This window comes from Syzygium oleosum, unplaced genomic scaffold (genome assembly GCF_021117445.2).
Source record: "Syzygium oleosum isolate NSW1041296 unplaced genomic scaffold, Sole_v2.1 Sole_v2.06, whole genome shotgun sequence".
Taxonomy (NCBI): Eukaryota; Viridiplantae; Streptophyta; class Magnoliopsida; order Myrtales; family Myrtaceae; genus Syzygium; species Syzygium oleosum.
This window is the reverse complement of record NW_026607490.1, coordinates 13,207,359-13,226,166: the sequence shown is the minus strand read 5'-3', so window position 1 is coordinate 13,226,166 and position 18,808 is coordinate 13,207,359. Positions and strand designations below refer to the sequence as shown.

General features: G+C 40.5%; 2 protein-coding genes across 3 annotated transcripts; one reads left to right on the top strand and one right to left on the bottom strand.

Annotated features, from left to right (window-relative positions):
* The first annotated feature begins 1,713 nt into the window (after positions 1 to 1,713).
* On the top strand, positions 1,714 to 3,415 carry LOC115682928 (protein SRG1). Its single transcript, XM_030607296.2, has 4 exons — positions 1,714 to 2,052; positions 2,138 to 2,385; positions 2,468 to 2,795; positions 2,877 to 3,415. The coding sequence occupies exons 1-4, from the start codon at positions 1,792 to 1,794 to the stop codon at positions 3,135 to 3,137; spliced, it is 1,098 nt and encodes a 365-aa protein (XP_030463156.2). The 5' UTR covers positions 1,714 to 1,791; the 3' UTR covers positions 3,138 to 3,415.
* A 6,696-nt stretch (positions 3,416 to 10,111) lies between these two features.
* Positions 10,112 to 17,035, bottom strand: LOC115682890 (cullin-1-like). 2 transcript variants are annotated; one of them, XM_056312539.1, is made up of 20 exons: positions 16,909 to 17,035; positions 16,257 to 16,428; positions 16,045 to 16,144; positions 14,917 to 15,102; positions 14,699 to 14,746; positions 14,404 to 14,607; positions 14,240 to 14,317; positions 14,033 to 14,122; positions 13,856 to 13,936; positions 13,710 to 13,772; positions 12,756 to 12,791; positions 12,582 to 12,668; positions 12,356 to 12,505; positions 12,215 to 12,270; positions 11,995 to 12,115; positions 11,734 to 11,895; positions 11,416 to 11,559; positions 11,048 to 11,266; positions 10,798 to 10,965; positions 10,112 to 10,692 (listed from the first exon to the last, which is right to left on the bottom strand). In XM_056312539.1, the coding sequence occupies exons 2-20, from the start codon at positions 16,388 to 16,390 to the stop codon at positions 10,591 to 10,593; spliced, it is 2,229 nt and encodes a 742-aa protein (XP_056168514.1). In that variant the 5' UTR covers positions 16,391 to 16,428; positions 16,909 to 17,035; the 3' UTR covers positions 10,112 to 10,590. The 2 variants fall into 2 exon arrangements, with proteins under 2 accessions (XP_056168514.1, XP_056168515.1); XM_056312540.1 differs by lacking the exon at positions 16,909 to 17,035 and adding an exon at positions 16,852 to 16,876.
* Positions 17,036 to 18,808: the final 1,773 nt, after the last annotated feature.

Below are 18,808 nucleotides of genomic sequence, written 5' to 3'. Positions count from 1 at the left end.
GGTAACATGGACTTGTGTGCTACTGCAAATTGTCCGATGTGTGTCGGCTGATGAGATGGTCACATCGAGTGAGAGACTAGTCGGTTGCCTACTGATATTGGAAGCCACATATAATGACATGCAGACAATGCAAAATTTCTCCGGGCAAAAGCATGTGTCCTGAATTTCTGTTTGCTCAGTCTTGCTCCCATGAGAATTATGCATCAGGATTAAAGAGATTTTGATTATATACATCTGCTTAGCTCAATAATTGCCTTTGGAGTCCCAACGAGAAGTTCCTGAAAAAGGGACAAAAAAGATAGAGGGGCCCTGAACTGGGGAGGTAGTACTAGTGCTAGACTGCTAGTAATGGTACACTCATTGTAGAGCAAAAGAGAACGGCATGATGATAGTAACACTAGATTTGGTCTTCCAGTGATGGAGGTGCCTGCTAATTGCTCAAGAAGGGCCCTTCCTTTTATCACACCACTCGTAAGAGGAAAAGATAAAAGAGTCTGTCACAAGAGACAAGTGAAAGCCACGCGCTCACTTGTACCAATAGATTCCATTTTCAAGAGGGCGTGGACTTTCTCAATTCTTGACCATGTTCATTCACACGTTGGGAAAGATTACAATACAAGAGAGAGAGAGAGAGAGAGAGAGAGAGAGAGAGAGAGAGAGAGAGAGAGAGAGAGAGAGACAAACGAGGCAAGAATGTTGTAAGTTGGTACATGTGATGAGATACCAAGAATGATTGATGATGCTGTGAAATATCTCACGCATGGTGTTAGTGTTGTCATAATGAACCAGACCTGCATTAGAACAGCCCCTTGTTGGTTGATTAGCAGGTTTCTCCTTAGTCTGAGGATAGAAAGGGTCTAATGTCCACATGATCTACACATGGAGAACAACAATTGAGGAGATCAAAAGATTGATCCAGGAATGCATGAGACCAGCAGTGTCCAAGCAACTGTGCAAATTGAGGTCGAGTGGTCTGAAGCAGTCTGTTTTGCCGATGTTTACCCATCGGCCAAAAGCAAAACAAAGTAGCGGTGGTCGCTGCAGTCGCGGTATTGTGGTATAGTCAATGGTTGGGTCAGTGCCCCCAGTGGAGTGAGAGCAGTACCACTAAGACGAGCTTTGGTCACTATTCATAAAAGTTAAGAGAATCTTGCCTACATCTCTTGGTGGATCCTGCAATCCAAATGGAATTATGCAGCATAGTTCCTTGGTTCAAGGACAACCAAGCATCATGACTGACATCATCACAGCAAGAGCTATGTAACATACGTGACCAGACTATGCTAAAGTGCTATCAAATTGGTCCCACACACCATGAATAAACAAAGCCTCAACAAATTAATATCTTAAGGCAACAAGAGTTGCGGCTAAAGGCATCTATATATTGTGTTTTAATAATATTTTTGTACATCGCTAATGAAAGGTACATGTGCCTATTTATAGGCTTTAAATGTTAACTATCTAAAGTAACAAATAACAAATATCAATTACAGCAAATCAAAATCAAGACAAAATCTCCTAAATATATTTATATCTCTAATACAGAAAAATAATCATGGAGGAAATCTCTAAATTAAGACAAAATCTCCTAAATATATCTATATCTCTAATAAAGGAAAATAATCATGGAGGAAATCTCATTGCCATGAATAAACAAAGCCCATAAAGTGCAAACATGTTTCATTTCCCTCCATCTATAAATTCAGACCCTTCATGGTTTAGACCTTCATACCCAGAGCTTTAAAAAAAGAAAAGTTGAACAAAACTCATTGCCATCTCTATAACCGTGCGATGTCTCCCGTACCCATTACTCCGATTAGGGTCGGTCATATAGACGATGTTCAAGAACTCAGAAGGTCTAAGCCTATGAAAATCCCCACGAGATTTGTCCGGGATATGGATGAGAGGCCGACTCTAGAGACTGTCGCTCTGCCTCCACCTTGTGCAGTTCCGGTCGTTGATTTGTCTAAGCTTATGAGTGGAAAAAAAGATATGAGCAACGCTGAAATTTCACAACTCGGAGCTGCCTGCCAGGAGTGGGGATTTTTTCAGGTACAAATGGAAATAATTTTTTCCCCTTCTTTAGCACTTGAAAGATAGTTTATAGATAGTCTCAACATTTTTGTTGCTCTGCTAGGTGGTGAATCACAGTATTGATTTGGGTTTGCTCGAGAGAATGGAGGAGGTGGCGAAGGATTTCTTCATGCTGCCTCTGAAGGAAAAGCAGAAATACCCAATGGCTCCAGGAACTGTTCAGGGGTATGGTCAGGCCTTCGTGTTCTCCGAAGACCAGAAGCTCGATTGGTGCAACATGTTCGCTCTTGGCATCGAACCGAAGCTCATTCGGGATCCAAAGTTATGGCCTAAGAGTCCACCTGAATTTAGGTAATGATGTTAGTACTAATGTGTCAGTCAGTCCATACTTTTATGCTTGCGAGTTTATTGACGGTTGAAGCTTATTTTTCAGTGAACTTGTGGAGACTTATTCGATGGAAGTAAGGAAGCTGTGCCAGAGTCTGTTGAAATACATAGCTATGAGCCTTGGGTTGAGAGGTGACGTGTTCGAGGAGATGTTCCGGGTAGCCGTGCAAGCCATCAGGATGAATTACTACCCTCCCTGTCCAAGGCCTGATCTTGTTCTTGGTTTGAGTCCTCATTCGGATGGAAGTGCTCTGACTGTGCTGCAGCAAGGAAAAGGTAGCTCGGTAGGACTACAAATACTCAAGGACAATAAATGGGTACCGGTTCATCCTTTTCCGAATGCTTTTGTGATCAACATTGGCGATACGATTGAAGTAAGAAACTCGGACCTCATTTTCATGTTAATCCTGATCTAGGCATCGGGATAGTCTTTCTGACCGAAATATCATATGCAGGTCCTCACGAACGGAAAGTACAAGAGTGTGGAGCATAGAGCCGTGACACATATGGAAAAGGACCGTTTATCAATTGTTACGTTCTACGCCCCTAGCTATGACGTAGAGCTCGGCCCGATGGCAGAATTTGTCGACAAGAGCAACCCATGCAGGTACAGGAGATACAATCATGGTGAGTACAGCAAGCACTATGTGACCAACAAGCTGCAAGGGAAAAAGACCCTCGAGTTCGCGAAGGTTCAAATCGAGAACTCGATTTGAAAGCGGTCCCATCTTAGTTCGCCACCTTAGGGTTTCCAATAATTGGCGGAGGCATAGACTAGTACCTTGAAAATTACCATGTGTCTGTATTGCTTCAGTTAGTCACTGTGTATGACATAGGCAACAGCTCAAGCTGGACGGCGTATTGTCGAAGAAGCAGAAGTAATCATTTGCGGACAATATCGTTAGTGGGAGTTATTGCCGGTTCGTAAAGCGAGTACCATTAATGCTGAAACTATGTAAGGTCCTATAGTAAAAAACTTTCGCCTTTGAGATTCTCCATATAGTCCATGAGGTGATCCACTCGCAGCATTGAGGGAGAAACACAATTAAAACACGAAATGCCACTGTTGCTTTTTGGCCTACCAGATTGCCAATATGGAAAAAAGCATCAAACGACAACGGTACCTCAGACAACAAGGCAAAACGTTATTGTCAAGGGTAATTACATTAAGAATCATGCCCTGGAGGAAAACTGAGCTCCGTGAGTACTCGTCTAGTTTACAGAAAAAAATCATACAGAGGCTGCAATAAGAGCTATGTAGCACCGACATGCGGTCAACGCCCCGGACACGTCTCCGACACGCGAGTCCAAAATCCCGACACACGATTCCAACATGTACGGGGTCAATTTTATAAATTTTCAAAAAATTAGGAGTCAAAATGTAAATTTATAAGAAAATAAAAACAGAAAAAAATAAAGGTGGAAGAAAAAGGCTAAAACACGCTAGGTCTTTATTTTCTCTATCTTCTTCGCTCGACCGACACCTCCCCATCTCAAATTCTCATCTTTCTTTTTTCCGTCGACCACTGGTCCATCGCAAGGCTCTCTCCACGCCGGTCGCTGGCCACTGCTCGCCGCTGCAGCCAGGTAGCAGGTACACCTCTCTATGTTTCTGCCGAGTGCCCCGGTCATGGGTTCTGGTTTTTCTATCGATTGTCTTGGTGTTGGATTTGATGGTATAATTAGGGGTGTGCAAAGGAATCAGGAACCGCTCGGATCGCCCGGAACCGGACCGGACTGGCACGGAACCGGCGGTTCCAGTTCCCGGTTCTAATTTACTAGAACTGCTGAGTACCGGTTCGGTTCCCAGTTCTATACGTGGAACCGTCCACCCGGACCGGACCGGTAATATATATATATATGTATATATACATATATAATTTTTTAGAAAAATTTCAACGAAAACCATAAAATCCCTAATCTAAAGCTCGACTCTCAATTCTCATCAACTCACACCGCACGTTTAGCAGTTAATCCCCTCCCTTTTCACTCTCGGTCACCTCCATTTGCGTGAAATTTGATGGGACTGGTTCCATGGATCTACCCAGGAATCGGACCGGATCGGCGGTCCGGTTCCCGGGTTGATTCATGGAACCAACGGGTAGTTTCCGGTTTCAATTTCTAGAAACCGGTCCTTAGTGGGCGGTTCCCGGTTCCATTCCATGTCAGGAACTGCTCCTCCGGATCACGCTCACCCGAAGGTGTAATGGTAGCTTGATGAAGGAAGAAGTCGTGGTGGGTGGGTTGGGGGGAAGAAGGAAGAAGTCGTGGGGAAGGGGGGGGCCCGGTGTGGGTGGGTTGTGGGGGAGGGGGGCCGTGTTGGTGGTTGGGGGGAAGAAGGAAGGAGTCGTGGGGGGGGCCGTGTGGGTGGGTTGGGGGAAGAAGGAAGAAGTCGTGTATATTTATTTGTAGATTTGAATTAAAAATGATAATTTATCATGTATATATAAAAATATATATTTAATATACGTGTTCCAACGAGTTGGGATTCTCTATTTTTTGAGAAATGACGTGTCGCGTGTCGTGTCGTGTCGTGTCGTGTCGTGTCGTGCCGCGTCGTGTGCCGCGTGTCAGTGCTACATAAAATAAGAGAACCCATCTGAGCATAAGAGTTAAGTTGACCAGAAACAGAAGCAAATTGACACAAGCCAACTCCAGTTAATTATGGAGTTCTTTCATTAGATTATGCCAAAGTTGGAGATTCTGCACAGATTCCATATGAAGCTATGAGAGACCTCGAGAGAGGTCACGGGGGAATTCCGATATACACTTCATGATCAAGAATGATTGTGTGGAGCTAATGTAGATTCTATGGTTAAAAAGATTGACACCATTAACCCAAGTGAAGACTCTTTTTGTCAGCATCCAATTCGCCTAGTTGAAGTTCGAGTCGAAATTTCTCTGTTCAGCCAGATTCTAGCATCGAAAGTTCAGGGACGATGAAATAAATGACTGCAACTGACCCTAATGTGATTAAGCCAGCAACCACTCGTTATACCCTGTAGTAACTCAGGAGTCGAATACTCGGGGCCATTGGCAAAAAAATAAGTGATTGATGCATAAAAGTATAAGGCAAGAACATGTCGGAAACATCATTGACTAATTTTAGGAACATCGAATTCAACTAATTAAGGACGGGAACTTTAATGGAACAATGTGAAGAAAGATTAATGGGATTATGAGAAGCAAAGGAATCCGATGCGCCGTTTAAGTTGTGTTTGACGTTGCTATACCGCAAGCAGAATTTAAATGGCTTTCTACAATTATATATACCAACTGATCTGGTATATTATAGGAGCTGTAATAAAACTAAATAGAGATTGGCTGCCTCAATTTTGTTCCATCGTACATTCCTCACAGTATCTCGTATTTTATGTCTTTTCTCGGTTTGCTTCTGTCATCGCCTCGGCGCGTTTCCAGTCAGTTTGTTCATTCCATGAATTTGTTTTTTCTTTTCCACCCAAATGGCTCAACCAGTTGGGAGTCGACAGCTTTTCCTCAGTGGAACGAAGAAAAGGGAGAGCCCCCAATTATATGTTGCATCTTTAGTTGTTCATATTATTGGTGCTCGGGGAAGCACTGACCGAGCAACTTGAGCGTGGGCTTCGCTGATTCTTAAAGCTGAAATGACGCTAGTGTCGAAGCAAATTGAGCATAAAAACAAACACCGGAGAAGCATCTGACATTGAGATTGCTCATATCAAACTTATTAACAAAGCAAGCTACTATACTCTCAGTGGCAATGTCCCACCTCAGAGCTCAGCTCACACCAAGTTCTTTAAAATATGCACACAGAGATCAATTCAGGAGACATAATGAGCAAATGAAATGATGATGCAATCAGCAAAGTGAGCAGGAATGGAAAAATCAGTGCACTCGAGGAAGAAAGGGGATGATGATGCAATGCAAACAAGAACAAAGTGGAGGAATATAAAAATTGTATTGTTTCACCAAAAACCAAATTGCTTCAAATGATAACCTCACCGCCCATCCTTTCAGCAGAGGCCGTGGGGAACAAGAATGTATACCCCCATTATTTTCCCTGTAAATTATTCGGACATTCACTGAACTACTCTAGACGCAGTTTCATCATCAAAGGTACAGGGGGAAACAATAAATTTTGGAAATAGTTATTTGTGTTAGTCAAATTTCGTTGAGTTGTTAAGCGCTTGTTTTAGATATGAAAAATCCCGTGTTCAAATCATACAGCTTTTATATTTAGAGTAATCTGTCACCTATTACGCAGCCTTATTTGATGGCACTTGGACGGTGCTATTTGTGCATAACGATTATGGAGCAGATCGAGGATAATGCATCCCTAGGAATGTTACCTGAATGAACAAGCTATCGAAAGTATCTTTTTGATTGGTAAAAAGGCGAGAACGAGTGACCAACGCTGCCGACCTGGCTGACTGTCACCGAAAGTATATGTACTGGTCCATCTCCATAATTTCAATCCACAAGAAGGGATTCCACTTGCCGTAGTCAACAGGAAGGGCAAGTAACAAAACAAAAATCCCACTTGGGAACATTAAATTGAAAACTTTAATTGTCACAGTTTGATCTTGATAGGACCACAAGGGAGTTAGAAACTCTGGAACCCGTGTTTGAGGAACAGAGAAGATTTTCTAAGCCAAAGAAGTTGACTCATGTTGATGTGACTATGACAAGCACTGAAATTACTTTTTTATGTTAAACAAGCATGTTCAAAGCAAGGTGTCGGTTGTCAATAACTTGCCAATGCATCTGGGAACTTCATCCCCCCGTCCATTTCTCACCTTCGCTTTTCCTATTCTCCATCGTGTTTTTGGGGGTGAGATCATCAATTGGTTCCCAAGTTCCATGCTCAAGAAAGGAACTTTTCACGAGTTACAAATGCCTAACCTTGCATTTAAATGTCAGTCTTGCTCAAGATCCCTCCAGAGTACTTGCTAAGCATGCTAAAGCAGTGCGTCAAAAACTGCAAATGCTTCTCATATAGTTGTTTGAGAAGTGTTTCGAGAGCAGTCATTAACGAAAAACCTTTGAAAGTTTAGGTTTTATTCGGAGCGGAGAAATCTTTGGAAACTGGAAGCAGTACCTGTTGTTGTAGGAGACAAAAAGAGCTCTAGGAGTAAGAAATTGCTGCTGGTCTTTTTCTTTATGGGATGAAACGAGTGACTAATGATCTTGTCATACAGAAAAACATGTGAGGATGGCCGTCTATGTTGCTTTGTTCACTACCTTTGGCACTTGCACACACGCAATAAATAAAGAAAACACTTCTTTTTTGCACGTCGTTCACGCATATTCATTGAATCTTGTGGTAGCAACCGAACCCCATTTTCCAAGCACAGAATCTCCTCCATACTGCAAGAAAATGAGGACAAAATAGCTGACAAAAACTTTTGATTGCCCTCTAGTTATTTGATGTAAGGCGTGTTAGGCTTGGACCACCCGGGTTTCTTGTTCATGTCAAACTCCAATGCTGTCGAGATCATGACATGAGATCATAACAACGAACAAAAGAAAGAGGGAAACTTTTATGTTAGTAAATGAGAAGAGGCTCACAACTGTTTATTGAATGACTATACTCCTAATTTATCAAATTAACGACGATAATAACCGCGAAAGAATTAACTAATTATAATAACAAAGGGAAGGGTGAAAGTTGCTAATTATTGAAAAACAAAAGCCGTATATTGTCATGAAAGTAGAAGACCGTCCATATTAATCGAGGCAATGGTGCTTTATTCCACCACCTTATATATTTTCTTGTTCATTTGTGTACAAATTTCATTTCCTCTCTTCTACTTACTAATGTGCTCAAACTGATTTCTATAAGTGATCTTTTCTAATGAGTTTAAATTTTGTTGGTAATCTCTGTTAAGTTACATATCTTAAATATAACTCATAATCATAAAGAGTTCACAACTTTAATCGAAAAATTCCCCTAAAAAAGCTTGAACCGAAGAATTGTATATCACAAAGAGTTATTAGAGATTGAACTTCATAGAGACTTTGTAGATAGATGTACTTTATTAATATTTGTTTAAATTAGAATTCTCATCATTAAATTTATAGAAATACTCAAGTCTTAGATGATTCACGTAAAAAAGGAGCGAAGGAAAGGTTGATAAAGATCAACATATCAACCGATCTATACTAAAGGTATATTTTTTTCACTTTCATCAATCTTACGATTAAAGAGGTTCCAGCGAGAGCTATTGGACCACGTCAATTTTAGGGCGTGTCTAGATCTATTTTAGGGGTGGAAATAGGGTGAGCCACGAGAAAATAATAGAAAAAATCAAGGGTTACTACCACAAAAAAACGTAAACTAATATGTCTGTGACAAATTTACCCCAAATTAATTTTTTGATCACTAAAAATTCAAAATTGGTACACCTGTGACAAATTTACCATCCGTTTGATAACATGTGACAGTTGATGGGTGTACCGGTTTGGGGTTTTACCCTCCGTTTATCATAAATGTACCAGTTTATGATTTTTCATGGTATTAATCCAATTCAACGAAAATTAACGAAGGGTAAGGTTGTCACAAATATACCAGTTAAAGATTTTTTGAGGTAAAAAAACTAGTTTAGAGTATATTTGTGACAGGTTTACCAGTTTGGGATTTTTGGTGGTCAAAAAATTAATTTGGGATAAATTTATCACAGGTGTACCAGTTTGGGATTTTTCATGATATTAATCCTAAAATCAAAGGCGATATGTAATAGTTAGCTGTATTTATGACCGAAAGATTTACGAGAGACTGTTTTGCAAATCAATAAAAAGTTTATGATTAAATTGATACAATTGAAATGCTTATGATTAAATTGGCAAAATTGAAAGATTTAGGACTGAATTGGCTGCCGTACAACAACGAAACAAAAGGCTCACAATTTGCTCGCTCCTCCTGATCTTCTGCCTCTATTTTCTTCTCTCTAGTTTCACCCAAAAGCAAAGGAATTGAAAAACACTAGAAAAGAGACAAAAGAGGGGGCCGGTTTCACGTCCTCCCTAGAACGACAGTTTTTCCCTTCTCCCTCTCCAAGAAGCAACGGTGGAAAATCCCACAAGCAACTTCATGGAGCTTGCTTGCTGGTCATCGCCCAACAATCGTTAGTGGCATGAACATGATAAGTGATCCCAACGATTAGAAAAGATGGCACCTTCCTCAGTTCCAATCTCTCGTCTCTCTGCCCAAAAAGAAAAAAGCCCTTTTCTTTCCTTTTTGGCAGCTAGTCAGTGTATTTGAGCTCGTGGTTCTGGCCACAGTTGACTAATCACGATCTTCATTTTGACAATTTGTAGCCCAGAGTTGACTAATTACGATCTTCATTTTGACAATTTGTAGCCCAGAGAGAGAGAGAGAGAGAGCGTGCCGTGTGGGCAAGCTCATTCCCCAAACACTCGAGAAAAGCCGCACCCAAATCTCTCCGAAAGCTATCTCCACACAACGAGATTATCTCCACACACAACGAGAGACATAACCGCACTCTCAGTGCTAATGCCACGGATCTTGCTCTCGAATTCTCAGGATTTCCCGATCGATTCTGTAGTTTTATTGGCGTACAGAAACTTCGCAGGATCAAGTGATTCAGCATGAGTGTGTCAATGCACTAGACCGATTTCTCACCCGACATCATGATCAGACAAGGTTGAAGTTACTTTGGCATCAAACACGTATAGAGAGATGAACTGATTATCATAAAATTACCCTTCCATGAAGAACCAGTATAAAACAAGGCTGTAAAACACCTAAGTGCAGCTCCAGTTTGGAAGATAAGAAAGTTAGAAATTGCAGTGACAACTTGTGTTAAAACAAATAGTCTCATTCTTGAATATTTGGGACTAAGGACAAATCAACCTGAAAACATCAATAATCATTTGGGTGCTCGCATGCCGGCGGAAGATGCTGGTTGGTCCCACTCTAAGTATTGGACCAAATCAATCACGACCTCATATCTTCCAGGACGGGCGCATATTCTTTAACCATTCGTACTTGGCTCTCAAGGCAAAATATACAGGCATTTTTCGGCTCGTGCGCTCCCAATTAATCAAGCGGAAGAGGTACAGCTGAACATAGGTCCTCCAAAACCTTTGGTAGGGAAGTGATTGAACCCCTCCGCCATTCCCTTATCTGCAGCAACTTCTATAGCTGGACGGTCAACTAGCAGATTTTCAAGCAAGATATCTGAACAAATTAGGATTATCTTTGTCCCTCTCCAGATAATCCCGAGTGATCAAATCTTCTATTCGCTTTTTGATCGCCTTGAAATCAGGCTGCAATGGACAAGTTCTCAGTTAATAAAGATGAGCCAAAATTTGCAAGGGAGATGGGCCAAAAAACATTAACTAAGGGAAAGGATAGAAATCATCATCAGAGACCTTAAACATGCGTCCTAACTGCTCAACACACTCCATAACCAGCTGCTGATGACCTAAAACTTTCCGACTCTTCATGATGCGCACAATTGACGCATCTATGGCATAACGCCGATCCTTATCAACATCTTCAATTACTTTCTTTTTCTCGTCCACAGGAGGGAGTGGAATCTGGTGATTGGAAGATTGCAATCATTTCACTGCATAGAAATTGAAAGCTAAGGAAGGAAAAATGTCAGGCAACAATAGATACCTTGATCCTCCTCATTTTGTCGGTGAATTTCGCATTAAATTCAAAGTGATCAGTCGATAATATTGTCTTTGTATTTGGCTCTTTATTGAGAATTTTGTACTTGGCACATGACAAAGAGTGCAGAAGTCTAACAATGTCATCGTCGCTCAGATTTAACTGGTTCATGATCTCCGAATAACTCAATCTCTCCGAGGTGTTGAAAAGCAGCAAAGCAGATGCCTATCCATAAAAAAGAACAAGGATTAAGCCCATTTGCGTGTGTCGCCTTGTGGTATGTAACCTTTTCTATCTATCCTGGTGACTTTGGAGGGGGGAACAAAAGGAAAAGACAAGGGCGGAAAAGAGGTGAATAATTCCATTCAAGAAACCTGATAAGTTGTGACAATCAGCTCCATGGTTTTTGGTTCAAATTTTCCGATGATGTTACAAGTACCCAAGGAGTATATCCATGTTAGTTTTCTGTGCTTCGTTTTCGTCTGATAGAATTCCTTGAAAACTTCAACGCACCTTACCTACAATAACACAAAAACGAAAAAGTGATATGAGCAACTCCTGCAGAAAGCAATTTTTTGTATGTAAGGCAACGAATGGGGAAGGGGCTACTCATAAATAGACTTGTACGGGCACCGTACAGAATTATTTCCTGAAGAAACAGAAAAAGATAAAAAGGCTGACACCACGCATACCATCTCCGCTGGAAGGTTCAGATCAAAAGATTTGTAGCTTGGCCAGAAGCCAGTTGTCAGAACAGTAACCGTCAAGTCAATCCCAGGATTTGCATTAGGATTGTTGCTGAGATACTCTTCAAAACTGGTTTGGTTTTCCCTTGCCAATGTCAAATCTGTCACCTGAAAGAAGAGTAAATCAGCAAATTGTGGAAAATAGTCGGCCTAGCATCAAATGTAGAGGAAGTCAGTCATTCAGTGGGGACAACTAGGGCAACCAACCATTCCCTCCATCTTTGAGGTGAATTGACCACCACATTGTTGCTTTAGCTTGGTCAAAATACTTCTCTCATGATCATCATTAGCACTCTTATCAAAAAGAAGCCGCCTCGCAAGCTTTTTCCTGCCAGAGTTCACAAAAAATTGATTCTGTCAATATGGTTTGCCCACAGAGAACTTCTGATTGCAGGCAAGTAATAGTGAGAGATGGATAAAGTTTCACCTATAGAACTCAGCAAATAGATCTTTATCACTGATATAGGCAAGCAGCTTCACCACCTGTTCAATGACCAAAGAAAAAGGAATTAGGAGCAGAAGAATGTCATGTGATTAGCTCATTGGGGGTCTAAGTGCCGAATAATACCTTCTCAAGTGTTTCCTCAATAGCTTCATCACTCAACTTCTCACTGCCACCTTTCTTTAGTATGTTGTCACAAAAAGTGGCCAACAGTTCTGCACTTGAGCTTCCACCGACTCCCTTATTGCAGAAGACCTCGAAAGCCTCCTTTAGAGCCTACAGAAGAGCAGAGAACTTGACATTAACCATAAACACGGGATGCCCAGAGGCAGAACCAGCAGCAGCAGCATACCTTATGAAAAAGAGTGTGGTTCTGGAAACAATCGTTGACATATGCTAGGTACTTATCATGTAATTCAATCACTTTCCTCACAAAAACCTGCAAAACGTGCACCTATATAAGCTTCCTGTCAATATTTAGACTCCTTTATCCAAAGTAAGATATGAAAAAACCAGATAAAATTACTTGTTCTTGCAGACCAACCACATCCTTCTTCTCAGCCTGCAAATAAACCAACAGTCATCAGATCACCACTTCAAAGAAACAAGTGTTCAACAGGATCTTGAAGTGAATTGCATCAGAACAACGGAACTATGCAGTGTGTACATCTAACAGTTTTCGGTAATCTCCACGCTTAGCAGCAACAGTCTCTATTCTATTTTTATAGGCCAGAGAGAGAAATTCAGGACACTGGAGTTTCCAAGCTACTAATAAGCAATGGTGCAACAGAATGCTTTGACGGCTAGTTTCAGCGGTCTTAGTTCAAGTCTCGCACTCCAACTTCAGAGGTTCAGATTTAGCAATTATTTGCATGCATGCCCCTTTTAATCCTTCAGTCCCTCGAAACTCACATCACCAAGTGATGAAAAAATAAAAGCAAATGGTGCATTGCACGCACCAGTTAAACATGCCTGCTTATTTAAGAAGTATCGAAACATCGATAGCAAAAATCCTATAGGACGTGCCAAATTTACTACAGAAGTTCGAATAGGAGCATGCATCAGTTGACCTCTAATGACCTCTTAAACTTGCTTTCTCATGACTAATTTAAGACAGTAATTTAAATTGTTCATCATGAAGTGTATTCTGTTTTTCCAAACCAGAGGTCTATCAACACACATACAAATGCATATATGCGTTTGTGATGTGTGTTCCACAAAATATTTACAATTCTGTCACTTCATTGTGTTGACTTGTACACTTCTTATGATTTTACTAAAGATGAAGTGTCTTCTCAAACACTAGAGTCCAAAATCTACAAGTAAAATTCCTTTAAGATAAATGAAACGATATATCCTTCAAAGGAGACACTTTTCGAAGAATTACTAAGATTCTAAACATTATGAAGCCCTATAAAAGCATGTACTTTAGCAGCTTGAAAAGCTAAATGAGTACAAGAATCAAAATAAATGTGCATACTTTCTTGTTGCTTGCTGCATCTTCAGCTTGTTTGACCAAGGCTGTACCTTCAGCAGTAACATGCTGCACAATACGATGAACATAAATTTTGAGAAAACGTAAAAAATCTACTTCCTTAGAGAAAGCACAAGTCTACAGTTAATTACCTGTTTAAATATATTTGCAACAGGATCCAAGCCCCTAGGTATTTTAGAAAACAGCCTGAACATTCTAGACAAGTCCTCCACCTGAAAAACAAACATTCAAGTCAGTAATAAAGCATCTCCCTCTAAACAAATTAGAAGTTCCAAATGGAAAATTACTAAGCAAAGCAAAGCAACCACCTTATCATCTCTAAGCAACGCATGACATCCGGAGTGCTCTTTCTCAAGTAGTTGGTTTGCATAGACAGACAGTAATTCATGTTGAACTTTCTGCAGAAAACAGGAAGTAAAAGTTGCAAATTGAGTTGACAGACTGAAAAAAAAAAAAATTGATACACCGCAACTCCATCCAGATTTGACATTCCAAAAGTAACACCAATTACCAACCTCAAGTAACTTCGGCTCACTACTTGAATGCAGGTAATGAGAAACCCTGTCTCTCTCACGTTTTAGACACTCTTCAGCCTGTGATCACCAATAACATGGATTAATAACGGTAGAAACTATCCACCGCAACATCTCAGGCTAATGGTATAGAGTGTAAGCATTGCCTTCAGCATGTAATCTGGACAAGAGTCTTCTAGTATCCAATTCGAAGCTTTCCTAGAATAATAAGCAGCAGTATCTTCAAGCAGTGATGCCTCAAAGTCACTTTCATAACGATCCATTTGCCCCATCCCAATTTCAACAAATATATCCAAAACATTCTTCAGTAAAGCTCGGTCAATTTGCTCTCCCTCACGTTCTTGATCAATCTAATCAAAATTCAAGCCGGCATAAGAACTAACGAGATTTCTTGAATTAAGAAACCTGTCAAGAATAAGAGGGTTTGGAGTACAATCATACCAGAGAGATAACAGCATCCCTCACTTTTGCATATAACTCCTTATATACCTGAAAACATCATCAATGAAGTGCACTGAGATAATTGTCGATAACATACGAAAATAGTCGACATCGTGAAACTGCAGTCAGCATGATTCTGGCACATTTCAACCACGAAATTTTCTGCGGGTGATCAACAGAAAGATGACATCACACACGAGAGGTCACTGAAGACGTACCAGATCACGAAAGCAAGTCAGGCCAACTTCATTAAGAGGCGGCAATGATCTTCGAGCAATGAAGTACCGATCCAGATAATAGAAGAAACGAGATAACCACCTAACCATCACCTTATGGTTTGCCCACCTATTAACAAGTTCTCTCAGCATAAACTCATCATGCTTCTCCCTCAATGAAGGCAATACCTAAATCGAAGGCAGGCCTCGAAATTAATGGAGATAGAATAATCAAGAACCCAAAGGATATGTCGTCCACAGTGCAAAGTAGGTATTCCAACATGGAAAGGTTATTTATGAAATTTCTAAGCCTTATATCATCAGGGAAGGATGTCCATGTCATGAATACTACCATCTCACTTTCAACCATCAGCGTGATTAAGTACCAACAAAATAGTTTCTACCTGAAGATGCAATGATTAAGGGAAAGGGGAGAATGTTTCATATCGCATTTCAAGAGGTCAACAAGGACTTCATAAGTACACTGATTCATTTCTTATCTTCCATCAGAAGAATCAATGAATTAATCGCAGTAACTACATCAGATTTACACCAAAGAACTAATTGGTGTAGTAGAAAACACTTCTTGGTAAGCCATAGTTATTTCCCATGTCGCACGAGGAGACAGCATTCAAATTTGATCTCTGCACTTTATAGCTCAAAGCTTCTTGACAACTCTTCCATATAACTCGAAACTTGTTGTTTATTAGTGTAGTACTTTTCTCAGATCATTTCGAACTGATGATCTTATCTTGGCATAATTTTCCTACTTCAACTACAAAAACGAGATCCAGTTTTTCACTCGAAAAAGGAGTTGCCATTATATCTATGAATCTGACGCCGTTTTGCTATGAAAATTTTTTTGGTCAAAAACTTCTTATCGATCATTCACTATCCCCAAACCTCAATCATTCGAACCAATGCCCACTGGCACCTCAAAACTAGCATTAATTTTGAGGAACATCACCCGGAATTTTTTTTAACAAACATTAATGGCAACTCATAGGCTATACAATAAACGGATGGAACGTCAATTTCCAGAGCAGTTATTAACTATCACTGTATCTTGCATATTTCTCATATGCCCATCATGGGAAAAGAGAACACACAACACGATTTCTAATTCCTCACCATTGATGTGATGTACTCTTCAAAGGATTCTCTGTACTTGTCGTACAGTTGCTGGGAGTAGTCATGAGGAGGCTTTTGAGTACACATATTGTAAATCGTTCTGCGAATAAAATCAGCAGAGTCAAACAACCGTCGACAAAATGCCACGATCGTGCAGCTCGGCGAGCAGGCATGCACGGGGAAAACAGCAGAGAAACAGAGGCTTAAAATACGTGTAGAGCATCATGTAGTCCTCGGAGCTGAATTGGGTCTCGGGAAGCCCCTCGAGGAGGTTCTTCAGCTTTGTGATACCCTTCTGCATGAACTCCCATCCTTGGTCCAGGTCGATCGTCCTCCTGTCGTTCATCCCGCTAGGACCCCACACCCCCTTCGCTCCCAATTCCTCTGCAGGAAGGACAAATTCACAGCTAAGAATCCCGCCAATGCGCGCGCACCCCAAAAACCGCTTTAAAAACCCCCGCAAGGCCCGACAACTAGGAAGCCCCAGCACAACGCGGGCAACAAGCTCCTACTTTCACCGACGATATCCGCAAGCCCTAAGAGGCAACGCAGCTACGTTTCTCCTTGCAACCCCCCCCCCCCCCCCTCCCTCCTCTTCGGGACCAAAAGAACCACCCCACGCGCTCAAGCCCTAAATAGCATCCATCACTCCCAATCACCAACTCCCCCCCAACCGAAACAATCACCCCAAACAGATCACGGCGGCGACGCGACCGAAACCCGGCGGCGCCGGACGAGAACCGGGGACAGCCTCGCGACCGGAAACCTAAGGAACAGGAATCCAAAAGGGAGGGGCAAAGAACGCACACGCGAAGAAGAGAATCGACATACGGACGCCAGGCGTGGACGGGAGGAAAGAGCGACCTGATTCGCGGAGCAGCGACGGGAGGAGGAGGAGGAGGAGGACCGATCGAGGTCGGAGAAGAATCCACAGCTGCTGCTGCTGCTGCTGCTGCTGATAACGAAGACGCAGGTGGAGGAAGGAGGAGGGAGGAGGAGGAGGAGGAGCTCGCAATCGCAGCGAAATCAGTCCGAAGGAGAGAGAGAGAGAGGAGAAAGGGGGACGACGATGAACAGAGAAAAACTTTTGGGGGTCGATATTGATATTGATATTGATATTGATATTGATGTTGATATTTATTTTATATATATGTAGGTATGTCATTCCCCACTCGCTATTCTCCTTGATTCTTTTTATATTGATAAAGAAAGCCGAAAATAAGGAATAAATCGTAGAATGCAATTTTATATATATAATGACAAAGAAAGAGTAAACTCGAAGAACTCAAAAATTGCATTCTACGATTTTATGTATGTATGAAGAAGAGGCTTTTTTTTTAATTGACAATTAAAGAAAGAGATTGAGTCCGCGACTGATTAGGATGTCTCGCGACCCTAGGCCAGGCAATATCGATGTCCCTCGACCTCCTCCGGCAAAGTTTCCCAGCTCTGTCTTTATATAAGAACGCGGATATATAAGTGAGGGTAAGTTTAGAAGGCAAAAAAGAAAATCGTTAATATCTTTGAACAGAAACAACCGAGTTTTGAACGCCGAAGCGTGATCTATGCAAGTATGCGTGATTTAATTTGTGCGCAACTCTTCCAAAGTTTGATGGAGTCTGATAATTCAATTTCAGATCTACTTTAGTTTCGGTTCGAATTCACTTAAAAAAATTATTTATGCTCGAATTTACATAAAGTTTAAGTTCACTCATCAATTGATTCTTTGCATTGCGTTAGACAATCAATGATCAATGGAAACTCTTTTTGACATGGTTATGATAAATTTTGTAAGGGCTTTGAAATTTTTTGCTGCTAAGAGTTAAGAGATGTTCGAACAATTTCAAAAGATATATTTGCCAATCTAATGACATATCTGATAAGATGTATATCTATTTGCCGAAAACGACGCGAAAAAAAAGTATTTAGGAGAAATATAATCTTCGAATATTTCAATCACTTTAAAACAAAAAGTTAGATAAGTCCACGATGAGAGAAATTTGCAATTTTACTTTAAAATGCATGAACGAATTTTGGGAGATTGCCTTGCACTTATCTTGACTATTTTAAATTTTCAATGTTGTGCATTATAGATTGGCATCCCAACATTTTGCACCTGCTAATAATTCTTTAAAAAAATCCGAAGAATATAAATATTTATGTAATTATTATTCCATCTCTCTCATTCCTTTTAATTTTGTAGCTTTTGCATGATTTATTTATGATTTCAGCAACAAAATCGTTATATAATAATAAATTAAAAATAAGACGTCAGAAAGTGGATTTTAGTTAAGTTTTTTCTGGCTTACGAAAAACAAATAGGAACAATACATCTAGGTAATATGAAAATCTCAAGGCTCAAGTAACGGATGCACCGAGTTTAGAGGTTTCTTTCAATCTTGATATGCTAAAAGTAATGTCAAAACTGCTTTAAATAAGAATAGTGTAATTGAAATATACATACATGTGCATATACCCGTCTAACAAAAAGAGATATATAACTAGCATCTAAGTATCATTTTAGTGCTAGTGGTTGCCTTTCATAAAATAGACCATAATATATTATTTTCTTTAATAATCAAGAATTCTACTTACTAGGATTACTAGTAAATTTGGACAATTTACACACAACAAAGGCTATATCCGGTCTCGTGCAATGCAGAGCGCACATCAAACTTCCAACTGCATTAGCATATTCTAATTGTGCTAAATGTTGCCTAGTATTTTCTATCAATTAGTTTTTGGTCAAACCATCAATTTAATT